The sequence below is a fragment of the Vigna angularis genome, chromosome 1 (genome assembly GCF_016808095.1).
Source record: "Vigna angularis cultivar LongXiaoDou No.4 chromosome 1, ASM1680809v1, whole genome shotgun sequence".
In the NCBI taxonomy this organism is placed as follows: Eukaryota; Viridiplantae; Streptophyta; class Magnoliopsida; order Fabales; family Fabaceae; genus Vigna; species Vigna angularis.
In genome coordinates this window covers 62948075-62971964 of record NC_068970.1, presented here as the reverse complement: position 1 = coordinate 62971964, position 23890 = coordinate 62948075, and the positions used below count along the sequence as shown (strand labels likewise).

The window sequence follows — 23890 nt, the reverse complement described above, 5'->3', positions numbered from 1 at the left end:
ATTAAAATAATCACTTTTAATTATAAGAGATTAAAAGTAGATATTAGAAACCGTGTAAACTGATAACATGTATAGAACCCCTTTGTCAAGTAAATTACCAACACCAATTTCCACAAGAATTCAATGTATGTTCATAGTTCAACTATCATCATCATCATGATCATGACTTTCAAGATTGAGTTTTGTTTACATTACATTTGTCTTTGCTACAAAAGTCAATTTGTAAGCACTTTGAATGAAAGATTGATAGTTCAAGAAGGATGTTGTTGTAGTCAAGGTAGAGAAAATAGGCTTATTAAGAGGATTTATATTTACCTAATTTCATTTTACGTTAGTTGACCAATTAAATTTCTTCAATTTAGAATACGATGTTCCATTAGAAATATTCCTATTTGAATTAGAAATGTCAGGGTGATTCTGATAAGCTTTTACTATATCTAAAATTATAACTCGAGATTTTGATTAAGGAAAATAAATTATCTATTAGTTGTTAAGTTTATTTACCGACTATATATGATGGCATATGCCCTAGCCATGGTAAAATTGTGTGTATTTTAGACCTTGTATTAAGGGTCAAATAGTATAGTATTTAATTTTAGGCCTTGTATTAAGGGCTAAGTATTGTATGGTTTGTAATCTTATTTTTAAAGAGTGTGTCCCACCATGGGACATGATGGCCACATGGCAAGCTCTTAGTGAAGACACTTCTTAAAAAGGAAGTGGCCATGTGTCACTTTCCAAGTGGAGAAACTCTTCCTAAAGTGGATTGCCACATGTCACTCTAAGAGTGGAAAGCTCTTGCAAAAGTGGATTGTCACATGGCACTTTAAGAGTGGAGGAACTTTGCAAAAGTGGATTACCACATGAGTGGAGAAGACTTTACAAAAGTGGATTGCCACATGGCACTCTAAGAGTGGAGAAACTTTGTAAAAGAGGATTGCCACATGTCTCTTTAAGAGTGGATAGTTTTTAGGGTTTCTTGTCTACTTTGGAGACACCTTTCTCTATAAATAGAAGGGTCTCCTTCCTTGTAAAATCACTTGATGAATTTGAATGTTATTATGCCAAAATGTGTGCAAACATATCTTGTCTCAAGTCAAGGCTAGAGCATCACATGAGGTCCCTCTAACCACCCTTCTCTAGAGTTGGCCCAACCTCTCCGGAGATCCATCAAACACCTCCATCCTACCACAAATACTCACCAAAATTGTGAGCCCACCACCATATTCATCGCTTCCGCACAAATTCCACCTCCATAGCTTCATCTTCGTGCTTTGGCCCAACCTAGCTCGAGGAGGACGCTATCATTTGGTATCAAGAGCTTTGGGTCTACAAGAGCTAAGTATCTTGGTCCTTTACCTATCTTTTTGTATTTCTTGTTGTTATTGTGTTGTTCTTTATTGTCTTCCATTGTTTACATCCATATATGTTATTTTTATGGTTCTAGTTTGTTCTTTTGCGGAACCATTCGGTTTTTACCACTAAGTTTCCATATACATGTGTTGTGGCGTGCTTTTATATTTTTTTTGAGTCTTTCTTCATATATTTGGTTCTGTTTTAATGTCATTTTTGGGTTATTTTTTATTTTTAATTCCATCCATGTTGTCTAGAGTCATGTGTAGTCATTTTTATGTCATTTTCTCTTAGTTCGGGCTTTGCAAAAATCATAAAAAAATATGTCCCATTGGGATTTCGAAATTACAGTATATACATCCATTTGAGTGCTTTTTTATTTCATATTTGAGTTCATGCTTGTCATTAGATCATTGTCAAGTTCTTAGAGTTAAGTTTCTCTTGTGTTTCTTTGAGTTTCATGCTCTATTTTTGATTCTAGTAAGATTTCTTCCATTTTTTTTCTTTGAGTCATGAACTTTGAGCTACCCAAACAAATTGTCCAGATCTAATTTGTGTTGAAAAACAAAAGTGTAGACAAAAGTAAAAAGCCAAAGTAAAAAAAAAAAAAGTAAAAGTACAAGCAAAAGCAAAAGTGAAAAAAAAAAAAGTTACTTTGACTTGAGACTTTGACATGAGACTTTACCATGACACTTGGAGATGATACTTGGACATAATACCTTGACATGACACTTGGACATGACCCTTGGATATGAGACTTGGACATGACACTTTTGACAAAATATTGTCTCTGCTTATAGTGCACCATTAGCTCAGTGTTTGTAAAGATAAGAAGTAATAATTCTCTATTCTAATTGTTTTTTTGTTTTGTTCATCTATTCTAGTGCCTTTCTTTAGGTAATTCTTTTGAGTGCCTAGCCTTCGTTTTTTTAAGCTTTATTTTCTTGATTGTCTTGTTCATTACTCTCTGTTTTGTCTCAACATAACTCCTTTTGAAGAGCTATTGTTCAAATTGGCCCTTGATTTGCATTCTCTTTGGATTCCTACCTTTCGGATTTGGTTTGATATTTGCTGTAGGATATTCTTTGGAGGAAAAACGAAATTGGACATAGTATATTGGGTGATCGGAGACCTCTATGGACCTTGAAACCTTGAGGAAGAGACAAGAAGAAAAGGAGTGAAACACTTTAGAGAGGAACACACATTATTTATTTGTATTACGCATTTTTGAGTTGTAAAATTGTATTGCTTTTGGATTTGTAACTCATAACCTTGTTAGGTATCTTGGGGTAGTCTGTGATACTCAATCCCATATCCTAACAAAGACTTGTAAACCATATTGAAAACGTTTTTAGTTGGTTAAAGTTTGAAGGTTCCAAAGTGCCTTCTAACTTTACCATTAGGCCGCATAGTCTAGTTTAATTGTTGTCTTTAACTGCTTATAATTTATTGTGTGTCTACTTGTGTATCAAACCTAATTCCATTTGAGAAGTTTGGTGCAAGAGAACTTGAGGTAAACTTTGGCTAGGAAAGGCTTGGATTTTAAGTGATCCTTAGTGATTCTCCTCTCTTTCCTGGAAGTGAACTTGAGATTATTTTGCCTCCTTAAATCTCTAAAGGAATTTACTTTTGAAATACAAGTTTGTGTGTGCATTACATATTTTGAATTTTTTTTTAAGAATGTCTAAGGAACCTTCTTACCAAATTGATAGTGATTATAGTGAAGAGGCCCAACCAAATTTAGAACAAATGGCCAAGGAACTAAAATCACTAAAACTTTGGCAAAAGCAAGAATCCATTTTGAGAGAAAAAGAAAGAGTTGAAAGAGAACAATATCTTGAAACCTTAGAAGAAGAACTTAGAGTTCTAACCCAAAAACAAGAAAAGGTCCAAGAAGAGATAAAGAAAAGTAGGAGTAGGAGTCACTCAAGGAGAAGTTCAAAAACTCCCACAGAAAACACATACCCTGAACAAGATAGTAGGACTGCTGCACAATTCTACCAACATCCTCCACCTAGAAGGTATAGAAGGGAGAGTGAACAACCACCAAGAGAGATTAGGATAGACCTTCATCATTTCCATGGGAAAGAAGATGTTGAGGCATACCTAGATTGGGAAATGAAAGTAGAACAACTTTTTGAGTGTCATCAAATAATAGAGGAAAGGAAAGTTTCCCTAGCCACCTTAAGCTTTCAAGGGAATGCCATGTATTGGTGGACTGCCCTAGTGAGAGAAAGAAGACTCTCCAATTCCCCTCAAGTCCAATATTGGAATGACTTGAAGAGTGCTCTAAGAAGAAGACACATACCTTCCTACTACCATAGAGAGCTTATGGATAAACTCCAAAGGCTCCAACAAAGAACCATGAGTGTGGAAGAGTATAGGCAAAAGATGGAACTCTACATGATGAGGGCGGGAATTAGGGAAGAAGAAGGAACCACAATTTCTAGATTTCTAAGTGGTCTTAATCTTGATATTAGAGATAGAGTGGAATTGTTGCCCTATCAAGATCTCAATGATTTGATACAAATTTGCATAAAAGTTGAGCAACAACATTTGAGAAAAGGTTTGAAAATTAACCACTTTAACTCTAGTGTTAAGAAAGACTATAGGAGGGAAGGTAAGCAAGTGATGGAAGAGGAACCCTCTAGGAATCTATGGAAGGAGAAAGAAAAAGATAGATCAAGGGAGGGAACATCATTACACACTCGTACTAGTGAAATTAAATGTTTTAAATGTCAAGGTAGAGGTCATATGGCATCACAATGCCCCACTAAAAGGACCATAATCTTGAGGGATGTTGACTCATATAGTAGTGAAGAGGAGGAGGAGAAAGACACAAGTAAGGATGAGAGTGAAGGAGAAGATTCCTACCCATGCGAGGGAGATCTCCTCATGATGAGAAGAGTTTTGAAGAATCAACCTAGTCCCCAAGTCCAAACCCAAAGAGAGAACATCTTTCATACAAGATGTCAAGTTTTAGAAAACACGTGTTCTCTTATTGTGGATAGTGGCTCATGTTGCAATTGTTGTAGCACTAGGTTGGTTGAAAAGTTAGCCTTAACTATATTGCCTCACCCCCAACCTTACAAACTTCAATGGCTTAATGATGGTGAAGACATGATAGTTAATCAACAAGTGAAGGTTAAGTTTTCCATAGGGAATTATGAAGATAGTGTGCTATGTGACATAGTACCTATGGAAGTTTGTCACATCTTGTTAGGAAGGCCTTGGCTTTTTGAAAAGGAAACCATACATCATGGTCGTACCAATGAGATAACCTTCAACCATAAAGATAGAAAGTTTGTACTTCATCCTCTCACACCATCTCAAGTTGAAATAGACCAAGTACAAATGAAAAATAAGAGAGAAAAGGAAAGAGATGACATTAACATATACAAAATCAAATGTTCAGAGTGTCAAAGCAATACACACATGTCCAATGAGTGTCCCAACAAAAGAGCCTTCATGTTAAGGGCCACAAGCTTGTGTGAAGATTCAAAAGGGGTATTCTTTCCATCTTCCTTTAGTAGATTGGAAAGACAAGACCAAATGAGACTTGGTGGTAAAAAAGGAAGTCACTCCAAATGCATATGCATTCAACACAAGATAAGTCGGGACTTAAAGGGAAAATACATAATTGGGTTGATTATTCTAATAACACTTACTTTATCTCTTGTTTTTTGCAGAAAGTTATTTGACCCCGGAGGGTTTTGTTGATACATAAGTTGATCAATATGAAGAAGAGAGTTTTTGAAGAAACTTAAAGATTTGAGGACAAATCCTTTTTAAGAGGGAGGGTATGATGGCATATGCCCTAGCCATGGTAAAATTGTGTGTATTTTAGACCTTGTATTAAGGGTCAAATAGTATAGTATTTAATTTTAGGCCTTGTATTAAGGGCTAAGTATTGTATGGTTTGTAATCTTATTTTTAAAGAGTGTGTCCCACCATGGGACATGATGGCCACATGGCAAGCTCTTAGTGAAGACACTTCTTAAAAAGGAAGTGGCCATGTGTCACTTTCCAAGTGGAGAAACTCTTCCTAAAGTGGATTGCCACATGTCACTCTAAGAGTGGAAAGCTCTTGCAAAAGTGGATTGTCACATGGCACTTTAAGAGTGGAGGAACTTTGCAAAAGTGGATTACCACATGAGTGGAGAAGACTTTACAAAAGTGGATTGCCACATGGCACTCTAAGAGTGGAGAAACTTTGTAAAAGAGGATTGCCACATGTCTCTTTAAGAGTGGATAGTTTTTAGGGTTTCTTGTCTACTTTGGAGACACCTTTCTCTATAAATAGAAGGGTCTCCTTCCTTGTAAAATCACTTGATGAATTTGAATGTTATTATGCCAAAATGTGTGCAAACATATCTTGTCTCAAGTCAAGGCTAGAGCATCCCATGAGGTCCCTCTAACCACCCTTCTCTAGAGTTGGCCCAACCTCTCCGGAGATCCATCAAACACCTCCATCCTACCACAAATACTCACCAAAATTGTGAGCCCACCACCATATTCATCGCTTCCGCACAAATTCCACCTCCATAGCTTCATCTTCGTGCTTTGGCCCAACCTAGCTCGAGGAGGACGCTATCAATATATAATTGATTTAGCATTTGAAGGAGAAGATTCAATAGTTTTTACGAAATAGTATTACATGTGAATTTTTATAGAGTAACTTCATTGAGTAGCTTCAGATATATATAGTGAATCATATGATTAATATATAAGTCTGATATGACATTAAAATTAAAATTCAAGTTTTTCAATAAGTTTCTGAGAATAAATATAATTATTAATTTTTTATATCAGAAATATACATATATATACTTATACAAACAACTAAATAAAATAGTGATGAGAATGCGAAAATCATAAAACTTTTATATTAAAATAAAAATTGCAAAAATAGAAAAATCGACAAAAATAAAATTACTTTGTGGATTAAATTTCTCCAATAGATTAATATTTCGTGAGAAGAAAAAAGAGAAAGATTAATGCATTAGGTGAGTGTGTTTGTCAAGAACCGTTGGAATGGGTATCAGATTCGTGTTAATGGTGAACAAGCAAGGACAGACTCGTCTTGCACAGTATTATGAGTATCTCACTCTGGAAGAAAGGCGAACCCTGGAAGGCGAAATTGTTCGGAAATGCCTCGCCCGTAGTGATTACCAGGTATGTTCTTGTTTCCTTCTCTCTTTTCTGCGTTTTCATGCATCTTAAGATCACACGTAATTTAACAATATGACAATTTCTTTAACAATTTTCTTAGTTTTTAGGATTCAATCGCTTCGATTGGCAATGTAATGGATGTCAATTAACAAGAAATCATGTTTGCAATACTGTATGTATTATTTATTCTGATTAGTTACATTCAATGGTATTTTGATGTGTTAATATAAAGATTTTATATTCAGAAATATTACAAGTATATTTAGCTTTATGGGTTACTATATGTTATTGTCACTATGACTTTAGTTTTACTTTCTTACATGTTTCATCTGTACAATTGATTTACATAGTTGTTGTAGCTGATGCATTTTCGTTATGGACAGTGTTCATTTGTTGAGCATCGCAACTATAAAATTGTGTATAGACGCTATGCATCCTTGTTTTTCCTGGTTGGAGTCGATAATGACGAGGTAAATCAAGTTATTTTTTAGTATTTTCCATTCTGAATTGATTCAAACAAGGTTTAAAGATGTTCTTTCTTACAAGTGCTCGTGGCTTCAACAAAGTTAAAACGTATAAATTTTGGTATATAAATATGATATCATCTGGAAACCTGGTTCTATTAGATTGTTCATTATTCCTTCTGTGAATGATTTTGCAGAACGAGCTTGCAATTTTGGAGTTTATACATCTTTTGGTCGAAACAATGGATCGACACTTTGGCAATGTGGTAAGTACCGCTGGAATTGGAGATTTACGTTTTTTCTCTCCCTGCCATACTTTCCAAATGTATTTTCTTCCTTCCATTTCCTGATTTTAGCTTCCACATTTCTTGTCTGCACTTAAATTTGCAGTGTGAACTAGATATCATGTTTCATTTAGAGAAGGTTCATTTTATGTTGGAGGAAATGGTCATGAATGGTTGCATTGTGGAGACAAACAAAGCAAGTATCCTGACTCCAATTCAACTTGTGGATAAAAATTCATAAGAGAAACAAAAGAAGCACTCCTGGTAATTTTTATATTAATATTGGTTCTTTTGCAATTATTTTAAGCGTACAATAAAGTGAATTACAATAGTTAATCTCCAAATTTCTTTATCTATAAAAACAACAATTTTTTTTTCATGTTAGTTTTCTCCCTCCTTGATTGTAATGAATTGACTATTGATCATGTTCTCAAAGGGTCAAAAACATTTGAATGTTACTTAATGTAATCAATACTCTGAATTCAGAAGTTGCTTACTTGCTAACCGAAAGTCGGATGGAATTGTCTTTACAGTTTAAGTTTCATATACTTATACAAGATAAATTCAAGCTGAAACTTTTATTTGTTTTAATCAATAAATCAGCTTCATACATATTTTTTTCCAAGTAATTGGTTTGCCTCAACTATTATACATCACTATGTGACGTCAAAAGCACCCGACTTCTTATACAATATGTTCATGTAATTTTATCGTAACACGCGCGGTCACACACACATATATAGAGATTGGAATTTCCTCGAGCCAAAACAATGTGCATGTGCACTATCGTGTTTGATGATTTATATTCCTTGATGACCGCAAAATGTGTTCCACAAGTTTGTGACATTTTGTATACAGAGAATAGAAAGTTTCCCTAACTTGGCTTGGTACATTTAATGTAAATCATGATTAATTGTATTTTTAAAGACTATGCTAAGTACACATTGAATGTAAATGAAGTGAATGAGAAGGCTGTAAGCTCTAACATACATGTCTGTTATTCCAACCCAATACTTGTGTGATCATATATTAAAAGAGAAATGTTAGAAACATTTTCACCAGTAATTTATTAAAAAGCAAGAAACTTAATAAATCTTATCTTAGAAAAAACGTCTTTGATGTGGATGATACACAATGCTATTGACTTTTTGCTCTATATCCTGAGATTATGTTTCCTTGTTTCTCATCAAATTTCCGCTTCTCCTAATAAACTGTCAGTTGTTGAATGGATAATTTTTGAATTGTTCATAATGTAATTTGCAATGCTCTATGTTAATCTACAATATCATCTTTAAACTTCCAGTCTAGGTATAACTAAAATGAGATCACAGATGTCAGATGCATATTTTGACATAGTCGCCAACCCTTACAGAATGGCTGAAGCCTTGAATTATTCTCAATTGTACAGCTATAGTAACTGATCATCAAAGACAATATAACCAACCCATTCCATACGACACATTTTACTGAATCTTTTCCTAACGTTTATAAAATTTACAGTGTCACTTAGTGACTGCTCCCACCCATTTAAGCTTTACACTTTAATAAATACAAAAAGAAAGCAAAATAGTAAAACTCTCAAGAATTCCAGAATACGTTAGTGTCACTACTATACAATGAGGGATCTTGTATTTCCTGGTTGGCCACATGACAATCAACAAGGCGCGCTTGAATAATTTTACAGAGGGCCAGACCAGAAGGAAGAATCCACCATTCACTTTCATCCCTGAAATGACCCAGCATAACACATAAGCAAAAGTGTCAAATAGGGACAGAAAACAAATCTGTGTATCTGCTAAAATTATTGTTAATGAAAAAAATATAACAGCTACTTACATGCTAAAACTCCAGGATTGAAAGGTAGAAAGCTTGTTATGAGAATGAATTGTATAATGTATAAATCCACAAAAGAAAGCAACTACCTGTTTCAAAGAGACCCCAATTTATTGTCAAAGATCTAAACAAATACTTGAGAGCCTATTTGACACCACTTTGAATGAAATTGAAATACAACGAAAACTATGTAGTACACTCTTAGAATGCAGGTAAACTAAACAATTCAATAGTGGTTACACTTCGAACTATTGTTTCACGTTAAAAACTAGTTAGAATCAGGTACAGTTTAGCACAACTTACAACGTTGACTAATGACATTAGATTCCACAAAGCATAGAGTCGAGCAAGCCCAGCTGATCGCTTAGGTCCCTGACTAAACAAAGCACTGATTCCAGATGGAAATGGAAATAGGACACCAAGAGGGAGGACAAATAAAACTAAGAAGAAGCTCAACAGCGAAAGTGAGTACATCTGAAGTAAGGTGAGCAATACTAAGATAAAATCTCCCAGCAGAAGTATAGAGATAACCAGACCAACTAGATCCTGCAATAAAACGAGAGTTAGAAATCGTCTCAGGGATAACATGCAGTTGACAAGGGAAATATTTTAATACCTGATGACCCAAAGGCTTTGTATTATAAATAATAAAAGCAAACGGATAGTATACAGTTTTCTTCTCTTTAAGTGTTCTTAGGCTTTTAGCATGCAATATGCCACCAGACATCCTTCTAGGCATCATCAGGTGTTCATTGCTTGTCATGCGATGCACTGGGTTTCTGGGACTTGAAAGTAAACTGCACATAACAAAGCATTCCTTAGAAAATAATTTTAAGTTTCATAAAATTATCAACAAGATAAATAATAAGTTATAGTATTACCATGTTTGCTTCTCAGTTATTCTTGAATCATCATAACCTTCGCATGATGAGGACATGCTTTCATTCTCGATAGCATATACGACGATTCCAAATTGGCAATATCCCGATGCTGTAGGCTGAAACCATGCAAGATCAACACGTACCCCATATGCAACCAACTTAGGGTTAGCATATATATCAAGCCAGCTGATAACAGGGCCAAAAGTTATTTTTAGATGTCCACGGCGAACCAGGCGTAATTGGGCATTAAGACCAGCCACTAATCGATACCATATAGTTGGTGGAACAGCCTAGGGAGCAGAAAAACATAATCAGCCAACAAAATAAACGCTCAGGATTTCACAAAAAAGGCTAAGTTCTAAGTTGAGCAAACCTGACTCATGATGCTAGTAAGAATATTATCACTAAGAAGAGAGAAAGGACTCGTGTAACTTCCATCTCCTCCAAAAATGATAGACATGGGAAATCTTTGACAAAGACGAGGAGGCAGATCAGGTCTTTTCTCATCCCCACCAAGAAAGAAGTCCAGATATGCCAGCATCAAATCAGATGTTGCAGCTACCTGTAACATGACAGAGTAACTAACCATTGACAGATTCTAATTTTTAATAAATAAAAATCCCTGCATTTGACAGAGAGAGAATAAGGTAAAAACAACTGAAGAATCAAACATGTTAAAATTAACAAACAAAAACGTCCATGAAAAAAAACAAGTTTTAGATATCCTGGAAAACATGCATCAACATAGTTAATTAGAACCATAAGTTGAACAGTATAATTAGTAGGAGGGAAATGATAGTGAGGAGTGTTTCGGTTTTGGACTGGAATTTGGTAGAGAAAATTCTGGTCTCTCAAAGACTTGAACACCTAGAAGGCTCCAAGAGTTTTGTAATACAGCATATCCATATTCCCCTCATCCCTGATCTTCTATCTCATTGATACAGATCCAGGGACAAATGGTTTCTGTTTATAAACACTGATCCAGTTCTATCACCAGGTCAACTAACGTATTATAAAGGAAACATGTTTAGCTTACAGATATTTTAAATTATATGAACACATTGCAGATTAAGTTCAGCAGGGCATGAATGAGCTGCAACATAACTTAGTATGCAAGGACCGCAGAGTCCCACTTAAGGTAAGGAAAAAAATTCATAAAATTAAATACGAAGTACCTTCAGCCCTTCATAGAGTGCTCGAGAACGGCAAGAGCGCAAGCATGCGTGATCATATTCTGATCGAACAAATTCTCGAAGTTTCTGTAATTTATTTCGACGACACCTCTGAAGCCATGACCAAGCAAGGGGATATGCAATGATGCAAAGGATACTATAAATAGACCCTTCCCACCAGTGATAAGTGGCTAAACTATTGATGTCATCCACAAATCTATTGAAGGCATCTTCATATCTGCAATAGGTGATATACTTAATATTTAAAAAGCTCAACTTTAAGGCATATCATGAACTAAAGCCTCTTGCAGGGGGTGTTCAAAACTAAAATACTAAATACATTTAAATTAAATAAGGATCAGCTATATTTTAATGAAACAGAAGCATACACAATATCTTTTACTTGCTCTGGAGGACAATGAGGTAGATGCCACGGTTCACTGAATGTATTTGGACCCTGGAAATACAACCGGTGCACATGACTCTGAGATTCCTCATTTCGGTTTGTTTCCATTATCTGAAAGAAGACAGAAACACAAGGTTAAACTTGATTGTAACATTGAACCGAGTTCCAAAGGTGGAGAGTGTCCATGAGATTCACAAGGAAGAAGTTTGTTATGAACCTCATTCAGTGATTCCAGAAAAGGAAAAGAGTGATTCAATCGAGTGTCATTTCGAGCAGGTGTAACGGCTGGTAAATCATCCCCAGCCACATATTTCATTCGTGCAAAACTGAGAACTATAGCAAGCAGGATAAGAAGGCCTAACAGTAGAAGACCAAAAAGCCACGGCCCACCAAAAGTGTATACCAACTCTTCAAAAGCTGTATAACAGTTTGGCATGTGATATCTATCAGATAAGCACTTATATGGACAGGGAGTCTCTGCCACACCACCTTTTGAAAAGGAAATGGGAAATCAAATCAATTGAAGTTTATGCAATAAATTCTATCATCATAAAATGAGATTATTAGAAAACCTTCTAAATAAAAGCACACACTTAAATAACTTGGCCTTTATTCTTCCATTCAGGTGTGATGAAAACAAACTTATTTTTAAAAATACCTCGAACAGGAATATAAATGGCACGGTACGGAAGCTCATGAGATGGACAATCATGACAAAGAGCCTTGTCAGATCCAGTGACATTTTTATATGTACCAACAGGGCATTCCTGCAACACAGTTAAATGCAGGCAACCAAGACAAAGCAACTGAGAAGTTGATCTTTAAAATTTCATTTCAACTATGAAACAGGAATTCACCGATTTATTTATAAAATTATGTAACAGAAAACAATCTCAAAGAACTCAAGTTCATGATCGAGCCACCTAATCCTTTAAATCTCATTCCAACTACATAAATAATTACTGAAAATTGCAAAGGATGGTTGTTCATGTACCTCACAAAAGATACCATAAAGCCCTCTGGGACAAGCAGTTCCACTGACAGATCCATTTTTTCCAGGAAGGCCCTGACCTCCACCAAATCCTCCTCTGTAATGAGAAAAAAAAACTCAACCAAGCAGGTCCAGAGACATGAAACTTTAAGCACACATGAATGCACATGCCCATGACTTACACTAGGTAAAAACAATCCAAAACCCAAAAAAGAGTTGGAAGGTATGGTCCAGGTCGGCTGGACAATATATGTAAGTTATGAAAAAGTCAAAGCATAAAGTCTATATTACAACACATAATCCTTGCAATTCAATTTAAGGAGCAACAACAGACGACCGTGAAATGTTTTGATTTCAAATTTACAGCCACATCCCCTACCAAAAAGAAAACCCCCAGTTTCTCCTTCGGGTAACATATTCAAGTATGCATCAATTTATCTACAGAGTAACACTAGAAAATCACTCTGGTTAGAGACCTCTTGGATTTATCGAACAACAGAAGCCAAAAAAACTACACCCAGCAATGATATTTGCAACACCAATTTAATAATCATAAACCAGCTTCTAACTCTAAGAATCAAATAATCCATGAACTAGGACAAACAAACAAATCTTCAGTCACAGCCGCTTAAAACAAAAGCAGTATATTATAAGTATACTTTGCTATAATACCAACCCAGTAATAATGCTTCCCTTTCCACTTGCTAAAGGAATGTATTCATCTCCAGCTGGAATATTAGACCAATGAAAGTGAACTCTTCCACCACCTCCACCCCCACCACCGCTAGGACCACCTTGTCCACCACCAGCTGAGATTATAGAATAGTCACCAAGTACCAAAGTCTGAACAAATAAAAGAACAGTTCCACCAGAACCACCACCAGGACCAATGCTTGAAGTAGCCCCCCCATCCTTCCCTCTTGTGTCATCTCCAAAGCTCTCTCCATCAGCTCTAAGAGCTCCATTCAAAGTCAAACTTGACAATAAGTGCTCCAGAGAACCCATCACTGTCAAAGAAAATAAATAATTAGACAAAATCACCCTTTCTTTCACCTAAAAACGCTGAGTAACAATATTTGTTCTGTCATAACTAAATTTTAATTCAATCTTACCAATGATGCCACCACCCGCAGTTGCCCCAGCTAAGCTACTATTTCCACTGCCACTGCCAAGCTCACATGGCAAATCAACATCCCCATATGTGGAGCCACCTTCAATGAAATTTCCATTGTAATATCCATCCCCACCGTATCCTCCATGTCCACCTCCACCACCAATTCCATTTTCAATATACCTTCCCCTACCTAATCCACCAGTACAGCCTGTAAATGGTTGAAATAACAATAAAAATTTAATAAGACATCATAACATAATGCAAACTATCAAGTGATGTATGAAATTCAGTATGGAGCAAAGCATTTAGAGGAAATGACAGTACCTAGCCCAGATACACTGATTTTTCCTGAATAAGAAACATCTACATTTCTAACCCAGTGAAAGTGCACAACGGAACCTGTTATGATGCCTTCAACAAAAACATCTTCAACACGACATATCTGCAGTAGAAACCCATTACAACTATTATCCATTTTACAAAGTGATCTGACCAATATAAGGATTTCAGTTTTTATGGGGACTAAAGAAAAACCTGAAGTGTGAAAGCAAGTGAGGAATTAACATTGCAATCTTCAGGTGGATGTAGCAATTCCAGAGGACAATTTTCAACTTCACAGTAGAGTTGTGGAGTCCTGGCATTTTACAGTGACAAAATAAAATATTCAATACAGAAATTTGTGCCAAAACTTTCTTATCGTGCACTGCATAAACTTACATGTTATCACCAGAAGCCTCTAAAGGTCCTCTTAAAACAGATCCAGGTCCAACCTTTTCGTTTCAAAGATGATGGTTAATGAATTAGCACAGATATAATAATACAGCTCCACAGTTCAAGGGTCAGTAAATCAATTTTAAAAATTTCACAATCCCAAGTCACAAATATACAGGGAACAATACAGGTTTCCAGCTCCAGACAAGTTCAAATATACTATGAGCACGAAAGACCTTAACTTACATTTATACTATAAAACAATGACAAAACCAGATGTTGCGCTTCAATCAAGTTTCCAGCCCCAGACAAGTTCAAATATCCTTGCCCATGAACTCCCAAATTTGCACTAGAATGAATAACAGATGACTCCTGATAAACGCCACATGATTTGGCATCTCAGAATAAGCAATTCAAATTAAAGTTGAGCTGGAAACGAGAAAATATATACAATGGGATGACAACCTTCAGAACTACCAAGTTGCTAGCTTCAAGTAAGGATGTTGCAACAATTGGATCACCATTGGCATCTATATACATCTTGGAATTCAACATCAGATGAATCTTGACAGACATACGAAGAGCTCCATATATCTAATTTAAAAAACAAAAAAAAAAAAGGTAAAAAGATCATGAATGTGAAGACATCATCAGTTTCTTAAAATAAACTATCCCATACATATAAATACTAAACTAATAACTTTCAGATTTAGTTTGTAAGATATGATTTTTGAAAGGAAAAAAAAAATGGAAACAAGAGAAATGAATAGCAAACTCGATATTGGAAGTTCTTAGTTTGCACCCAGCAAGTCAATAGTGGAAGCAAGTAGCTTGTGAAAGTGCCTGAACCCAAATGAAAAAATACAACTGTTCCAAGAGAAAGAGGCCTTATACTTCTACTTACCTTGACTACAGAGTCACTCATCAGAAGCTCTTCTGCCATTAACTCAAACTCTGATGAACCATAATGAGCAAGCCCAAAGCTTAAAACAGCACCATAAGTCAAACGAATGAGTCCACCAACCTGCAAGTTAATAAAAATGGTATTTTGGATATCCTTCAAATTCTCAAATGTGATTATGCAAAAGATGGAACTAAAAAACCCAATAACAGCTCTTAAAATAAAGCAATCTAACTTCCTTATAAAGTTCTAATATTAACTAAATATATGAAATTTGCTTTTTCTGTTGTCTATCAGTTCCCGGTAATTATTTCAAATATATTTTATCACCCAACAGAGAAGTCATAAAAACATTGGCCAAGAATAAAAGGCAATAGGTAGTCATCCAAAATAAAGTAACTTAAACTGTATTTAATATTAGTAAGTTATTCCATTTGGCAATGAGATCAGTATTTGAATCACCTGAACACGACTCCAATATAAAGGAAATAATGCTTTTGCCTGATTCTGGACATAAACATTTGTCCAAAGAGGTACTTTAGGAAACTCTAACAGAAGAGTATCAGTTTGAGTAGAAAAGTTATAATTGCAAATGGTGAGACTCCGAGGAACAGCATCATAATATGTCCCAGCAGCACCTGCATTGTCGGAACATCCAAGACTAATACCTCCTGCAAAAGAAAATAGAACAAGCTTCATATGTATGCACTTATTTATCTTAAATCAAAACAATATTGAGAGTTTTCTCTAAATTGAACTAGGACAAGAGTATTGCTTTCTAAAACATTAATCATCATAGCACACCATGAATGAAGAATTTTGTATTGTCATGTCTGCTGAAGACATTAATTGAAATTCGTCCTCCTCCACCCCCAGCAAACCCACCACCTCCAGTGGCACTGATTGTGCCAGTTCCAGTCCTGCACTAGGTAGAAGACATGAATAGTTACAAACTATTTTATTTAGGTCAAGAAACCTGAAATTACACAGAAATAGAGAATAATTGAAGCTCATGAAAGTGGTGAAACGTTTGGTTAGTTTTTGCATATCGAAAACTACTCAATTGCATGCAATCACTCTGAAAACATTCTTTATGATTCCACACCACATAGATAAATACAAAGCAGTAAAACAAAAAGATTCCACCAATCTTATTTATACATATTTCAGCAAAACTACGTAACAGCTACAATAGCATACTATGAGATCAGTTGATAATGACAGTGACACCAATTGGGAACAACAAGGCTTTTCCCATTAGGTGAGACGTGTGTGCCACACATATCAATTAACAACATTACATTATATCATAAATCACGTATGTAGAGTATAGACAAGTCATTGTCCCCTAGATACTTTTTAATACTTATACTCCTCTGCTTCTCGCGATTATACTACCTGCATCTAACCTATTCCCATAATTGGGGGATTCTACAAATCTTCACGTGTACAAACCAACAGCTGAAATTTTACCATTTTTTCTACCATTCATACAACCTCAACTATAATTGCACCACTCTGCAAACATTCTTTAGCATTCCGCACAAAAAACAAGAAATAAAAAACATTAAAAAATAAAGAGACTACACCAATCTCATTTACATGTATTTCAGCAAAAACAAATAAGGGTTACAACAGCATACTACGAGAATGAGATCACAATGACACTGACTACCAACAATGACAACCAAACCATTTGCTGAGATCAGCTACACTGATCAAACAACACCATAATATTCTATCACAGATGATGTCTATAACATAATCATTAACCTCTAAATCCTTCATAATAGTTTTTCCTAACTTCCTACGCCTCTAGTGATTATGATACCAAGTATTTGATCCCAAAATTGAGAGATTTTACGAATCTTCTTCACACATGCTCAAACCTTAAGCTGAAATTCTCACCATTCTTCTAAATTTCATGCAATCTCAACCTTCTCTCTTATACAATCACTCCTAGTAACTTACGGCTATATTGACTACCAAGCACAATACTGCGACAACATCAACAACAAAACCACATCCCACTACATAAGGTAGGCTATATAAATCACAATGTCATTCGGCTCCTTAAAGACCAACGTTTCAGAGATTTTATAAAACCCAATTAAAAATGCAAAATCAAGATTGAAAGGCAGACACGAGACATTACATTCTATGAGCTTTAATAAAAATGCTGCCACCAGAACCTCCTCCACCTTTGATCCCACCATCTCCTCCATTTGCCAAGAGATCCCCAGACACATCAATGGAATCAACAGCAATAAGCTTAATTCTCCCCCCTCCTTCCCCTCCATACTTCTCCTCCTTACTAGTCGTCCCACCCTTACTCCCATAACTCCACGGCTTATCCAGCGACGACCACGAGTACGCATCCCCACCCCAAACATCATCGGGAAGCTTCGTATTATCCGAAACACAGGTGGCGCCTCTCCCGCCGTGCCCTCCTCCCGCCCCCTGCGTCCCCGACGGCGTCCCGCTCGTCTGCGCCGGCGGCGCCCCGGCCAGTCCAGTCACGTTTATCAACGAACCGCTGAACAAACTCGCGTTCCGCGAAACCACCATCACCGTCCCTGCAACCATAACAGCACCACTCTGCAAACTAAATTCGCCACTCACGTTAATCAAAATCGCGCACCCCAACACGGGGCAACTCAAATTCACGCCGGGAAGTATGTTCAAACTCCCGTTCCCTTCTATGTACACGTCGCCGTCGAAAAGCAGACTCGAATTGAGATCGCATGTGGTGGCGAGCGAGCCCGTCCCATTGAGACCCTCCTGGCACGTGAGCGAGGGCGGATGAGGCAGTGGCGGCGGCGGAGGCGGCGCCGGAGGCGGCGCCGGAGGCGTGTAGTCGCCAAATAGCGCGTCGAAATCGGAATCGAGGATCGAGAATCCATGGTGCGAATTCTGAGAAGCGAAAGATAAAGTGAAGTATAAGAGTATTGAAAAGGTGGTTAGATGTGAAAGAGGTTTGTGAAGAGTGTAAGCCATTAAAAAGGAGGCAAACTCATCACTGAGAGGTATAAAGTGTTGAAATCGATTCCAAAGGGAATAACTGAATAGGGTTTTTGGATTTTGATGAAATGGTGAATTGGATTGAAGAAGGGCTGAAGAAGGGCTGAAGAAGAAAACTGTAAAAAAATATATTATAATATTATTATAATGAAGAACAAAAAAGAAGGTATAAAGGAAATGTAGCAGAAGAAGTTAAGTTAGTGTAGGAAAAGAGAAGTGAGTAATGCGGAAAGGGACGATGGCAAGCGTCTGAACTCAACAGGTGGCTGCTAACTACATACGCTGGGGGCAACAGCACGCACGTATGGCACGTGCGCTTCTTCTTCTCTTCTTTTCTTTTCTCTTCTTTTCACTTCACTCTTCTCTTCTTACTCACGTTACCAGTTGCTCATTACTGAATTGGGCTCACCGGCCCAGCCCAGCCCATAACACTTCTTCATTTCTTCCACAAAAAAGTTTGTTACACATCAAATTCTTATCTTATGAGGAAACCACTTAGAAGAAAAATAAATCTTATCATAACTGGTAATAACATGTGATAGTTAGAGGGAGTTACACCAAATATTAGGCGTTAATAAAATATTTGTTATTTAAAAATTATTTATCAATATTTTTTTCAAAGATAACCGTAACACTACTTTTCAATATATTCTTTTATCTATAATGAAAACTGTATATAAAGGATTTTTGGTGTCCATTTCAAGTTAACTCTCTAAATAAAACTTTTTTAAATAAAAAAAATTATTTTACCAATTTTATTATTTAAGTGATCGTTTCATTAAATTTTAATCATTATTTTAATTAAAAAAATTACCTAAAAATAAATAAAAAACTATGTATAATAAAATCATAAAAATTATTTATATTTCATTTAATAATTATAGTAATAACAATAATTTTATTATTTTTTACCATCATAAAGTGAATACATATACTTCCATGTGTTTTTATTGGTAATATGGAATGAAAATTCTCTGGATTAACATTTTTCTTGTTCTCTAACTCTCATAAAAAATTCAATTAGATGCCTAATTTTATTTAGTATTTTAGATTTAAAAAATACTCAATTATATCATTTCTCTTATAAGTTTTCTAAATTAATTTTATTTTTTTAAGTAGAGTGATTTTATATATAAATTCTAACAATAATGTCAATTTATAATAAAATATATAATTGGATATTTTTAAAAACTAAAAAAAGATTTAACCCAATAAAAATAAGGGATCTAAATGAATTCTTTATAAGAATTAGAAGAAAAAAATAAGCATCATTTGATGTAAAAGTAAATTTTAATTCATGTCAATATGATTTATTATCAGTTTACTCACTTAATCTACATATTAAATAAATTTAAACTGGATTAAAGGTAGATTAGCCCATAACCCATAACAACAACACTTTAATAGTATTTTTACCATTTTTTATAAAATGTTTATTAAAATTGTTTAATACTTATAATTATATAAGCTCACAATTTGATCTTATAGAATATTGTTCAATAGTATTTGAATAATTTAAGTATTTAATTTATTTGTTTTTCAAGTTATATATATTGATATTTTAATTTTTAACTGATATTTTTGTGATAATAGTTAGAGAATTAGATAAACATTTTGATTTCATTATTGTAAAAAATAAATAAATCAAGTTAGTCTATTTTGTTGTGCAATGATAAATATATAAAATAAATTTTGAAGATAAAAGTTTGGTAAGTTAATTAACCCACTAACACATCAATTCATAATAAATAACACATCAATTCATAATAAATCGAGATAGATTACAAAATTTTTAACTCACTAAAAAATAACTAGATTGAATTGACTTTGCAAACCCGTGTAAGTTGAGTTATACTTTTCAACCCCTGTTCACAAATACATTTTTGCCACATAAATCGCCTTAAAACAAAGAGAAGCTTAGGCTTCTATAATACATAGGAAAGAAATACTTTATTACTACTTCATTCTTATAACACTTTAAGAAAGGGTAAAAGTATTAAGTAAAATTAAATACATTAATGTCTCGATAAAAACAATATCTAATAATTACAGTTTTACAAATTAATTTATCTTATGGATATGATATATGGAAGAGAGTGTGAAAGAAATTTTAAGTTTAATTTTCTTATTAACAAAATATTATCAATTAATATTTATCGATAAAAAATATATATAAGTAAAATATTATTTTAATTAGGAAAACGTTTAGGATTAACAAAAACTATGATAGATTTAAGTTTTAAAAAGTTTATCTTGAAAAAAAATAGTTAAATTAAACATTTACATGTCTCTTATGATATACATTTGTTTTTCGTACGCATCAACTTCAATTTTTTCTTGCACGGCTCTATGAAATAATTTGCTTGTAGGAAGGCAAATAAACCAAAGGCATCGTATATTGTTTCACACACATGGATTAGGCACCGAAATTTCTTCTTCTGACATATTCAAAAGGATTTGGACTTCAAATATCTCCAATTTCGTCACTTTTTTTCTTTATTATATCTGAGTCACCCTCGAACAATTATTTTTGTTTTATTTCATGTGTTTCTTATGAAGTATTGTACTTTTTAAGATAGAGGAAATTAAAAATGCAACTGAATCAAAAATAACTTCATTTGTTTTCTATTATATTGTTTTATTTTACTTAGAGTTGTCAAAACGGATCACTCAAATTCGGCCCGGCCTACTACGGGTTGGTGAGCCAATACAACCTGACTTATTTATTAGCGAGTCAGAAAAATTCGAACCGGGTGGTGGGTAAACGGGTTGGTTCACTAGCTCACTTAATTACCATTTTTTTAAAATAAAAAAAATTACAAACTTTCTATAATTCAAATCTAAACAAATTTCACTCTCAAATTTCACTTCCAACATTATGTTTAATTAATTTTGAAAATAAGGAACTTAAATAATTTTTTCAAGCAAAAACAAAATAATAAATATTTTTTTTATAAAATTAAAATTAAATTTTAATAAAATAAAATTAGTAGGTGGGTTGGTGGGCCAACCCGGTCCACCAAGGGTTCAACTCGCATTAGTCGAGTTTAAATGAGCCGAGTTGAAATCTGACCTGCATAAAAAAAATACAACTTTTTCAAACTCAACTCGGCTCAAACCCGTGGTGGGCCGGATTGACCCGCGGATTGTGACCCATTTTGACAGTTCTAATTTTACCAATACATATCATGTGTGCTCGCACATAAAAGATTAACAAAGAATTAAAATATGTTATAAAATTATGAAGAAAATTAAAATATGAGACATGATATAAAACATATTTGTGGATAAACAAAAAGTATTAACAAAATATATGTAAATTATGAAGAAAGAGTACGAGAATTTTATTAGTTACAACAAATTAATAAAAATACAGTCTTAATTAAAGTATAAATATTCATATCACATTTCAATCCAAAAACCATTCCCTACCAGAAAACCTTATTTTGAGGGAATATTATGTTTTGAACAGTAAACCAAACTTAAAAACATTTTTTCCAACTTCAAATTCACCGAAAAAAAAAAAAAGTTCCCTATCTACTATACGCGTAATTATAAATTCCTTCTTAATATGCATTAATCCTCTTTGATTGCTTTTTTAGGATTGTTTTGTGTAACCCTATGATATAATATAAAAAATTGTTATTTAATTAAAATTTAGAAATAATCTTTTAATAATAAGATTTTATTTGAGGAACAATAACATTAGAATAGAGATAATAATCATTAAATTCTTTTTATAATGAGGTTTGATTACAACAAATTATTATTTTTCCATACACAAAAATATGCCATATAAGAGAACAACTGTTTTTTGTCTTATATTATGTCTCTTTTAGTATAAATAATATTTCGTAAACTCATGACAATAGAAATATATTAATAGTATAATTAATATACTTGTTTAAAAATACAAATGTTACATTTTACATAATAAATATTTACATTTTCAAAATAATAATTATAATTATTTTTATTTATTATTTTCTTCCTGGTTTTAGATAAGAGTAATTATAATTTAAAATAGAGATAACAATCATTAAAGTCTTTTTCTTGACTTATAATGCGGTTTGATTACAATAAATTATTCTTTTTCCATACACAAAAATAAGCCGCATAAAGATAAGAGAACACCTGTTTTTTGTCTTATATTAATTTCTATTTTAGACTATTCTCAAATCAAATTTTAAGTATCTCAAGCATAAATATCACAGCTAATTTTTATTTCCCTATAGAGTGCTTTTCACATATGTTTTATATTCTTCATTTATTGGACTTGTCTTTTATTTTTAATTAGTTACGTTAATATTATTTCCTTTTTCACAAGTTTAGAATGCATAACATTTTTTATTTGTCATAAATGTATAAAAAATTAAAGTCATTGTTAGTAAAGTGTCTGTCTTTTTAAGTATAAGTTATCGGAACTTTTGACATTAATTTAACTTATAATTGAAAATAAACACAAAGCTTTTCTTAAAAGTTGATAGGTGTAAATTTTAAATAAATCTAGCTATATAACTCATAACATTGATCAATGTCTAATAAAATGATTTTTTTTTTAAATAAAATCTAAACAAACGTAACTTCTATATTACTATTTTATTCTAATAAATACGAATTCATTCTTAGAGACTCAACCAATTGACTATTACTCAAATGATCAAATCAAAATTTGAGTTTTTTTTTTCCTTAAGAAATTTGAGAGACAAATGCCACTTGTGAAGCATACAAGAACAAGTAAAAAAGTAATTTAAAAGATGATGATCTTTAAAATTTGTTTGTTCTAAATGTTTGAGTTACGAGAGAAATCCATAAATGTAACATGTAATTCTAAATATTAACAAAAGTTATAGAAAGCGATTCATAGGATTTCATTTGATTCAATATACAATATTGGCAAAGTTATATAGGAACGGATCGTGATGGATGAATTTGATAATAAAATGATATTTAATGGAGAAATATTTGATAATAATCAGATAATATTCTTAGAATTTATTTAAAATATTTTTTATTTAATTCAGAATATTTATTAATCATATTAGAAGATTTTTAAATTTTATTCCCAAAGAATTACTGCAAAGTAATACTAAAATTATGTTGCAATAATATCTCATAAAATAATTTTTAAATGAATTAACAAAACATTAAGATTGAATTATTTTTAACGTATGTATATTATTTAGTTAACTAGATTTAGTTTACTTTTAGTTCAAATATTTATTATAATTATTAGAAAATACACACTATTTAATTAAAATTTAGCTGTCAAAGAAAATAAATTATGTTGACTATAAATTATAAAACATCATAAGTTAAGAAAAAGAAGGAAAAGACGGTAAAAGTTGAAGTATGTTAAACATGAAATATTTAAGCACACCATGAATTGTAAAAAGGAAAATGTTTTTTTACCAATTTTTTTTAATAATTTTTTTATAACAGAAGTATATATACGTGGTAGCTGGTTCGTTTGAAATATAAGTATTAATAAAATAGTGATATGTTATGTATTGTCAAAAAATTATTAGAAAAAAATGTTAAAATATGTAAGAATTATGATTGAGAGAGAATTGCAAGAAAGATGTGA

General features: G+C 33.4%; 2 protein-coding genes across 2 annotated transcripts; one reads left to right on the top strand and one right to left on the bottom strand.

Moving 5' to 3' along the window:
* Positions 1 to 6347: 6347 nt before the first annotated feature.
* On the top strand, positions 6348 to 7705 carry LOC108347313 (AP-4 complex subunit sigma). The gene is made up of 4 exons (XM_017586478.2): positions 6348 to 6528; positions 6909 to 6995; positions 7187 to 7255; positions 7380 to 7705. The coding sequence occupies exons 1-4, from the start codon at positions 6388 to 6390 to the stop codon at positions 7512 to 7514; spliced, it is 432 nt and encodes a 143-aa protein (XP_017441967.1). The 5' UTR covers positions 6348 to 6387; the 3' UTR covers positions 7515 to 7705.
* Positions 7706 to 8584: 879 nt separating this feature from the next.
* Positions 8585 to 18584, bottom strand: LOC108347434 (uncharacterized). The gene is made up of 22 exons (XM_052878502.1): positions 17438 to 18584; positions 16087 to 16202; positions 15745 to 15953; positions 15286 to 15405; positions 14847 to 14975; positions 14628 to 14753; positions 14388 to 14440; positions 14205 to 14304; positions 13995 to 14112; positions 13669 to 13878; positions 13233 to 13563; positions 12560 to 12653; positions 12224 to 12332; positions 11783 to 12054; positions 11549 to 11676; positions 11163 to 11397; positions 10361 to 10549; positions 9988 to 10277; positions 9723 to 9903; positions 9410 to 9652; positions 9110 to 9195; positions 8585 to 8999 (listed from the first exon to the last, which is right to left on the bottom strand). The coding sequence occupies exons 1-22, from the start codon at positions 18277 to 18279 to the stop codon at positions 8852 to 8854; spliced, it is 4329 nt and encodes a 1442-aa protein (XP_052734462.1). The 5' UTR covers positions 18280 to 18584; the 3' UTR covers positions 8585 to 8851.
* Positions 18585 to 23890: the final 5306 nt, after the last annotated feature.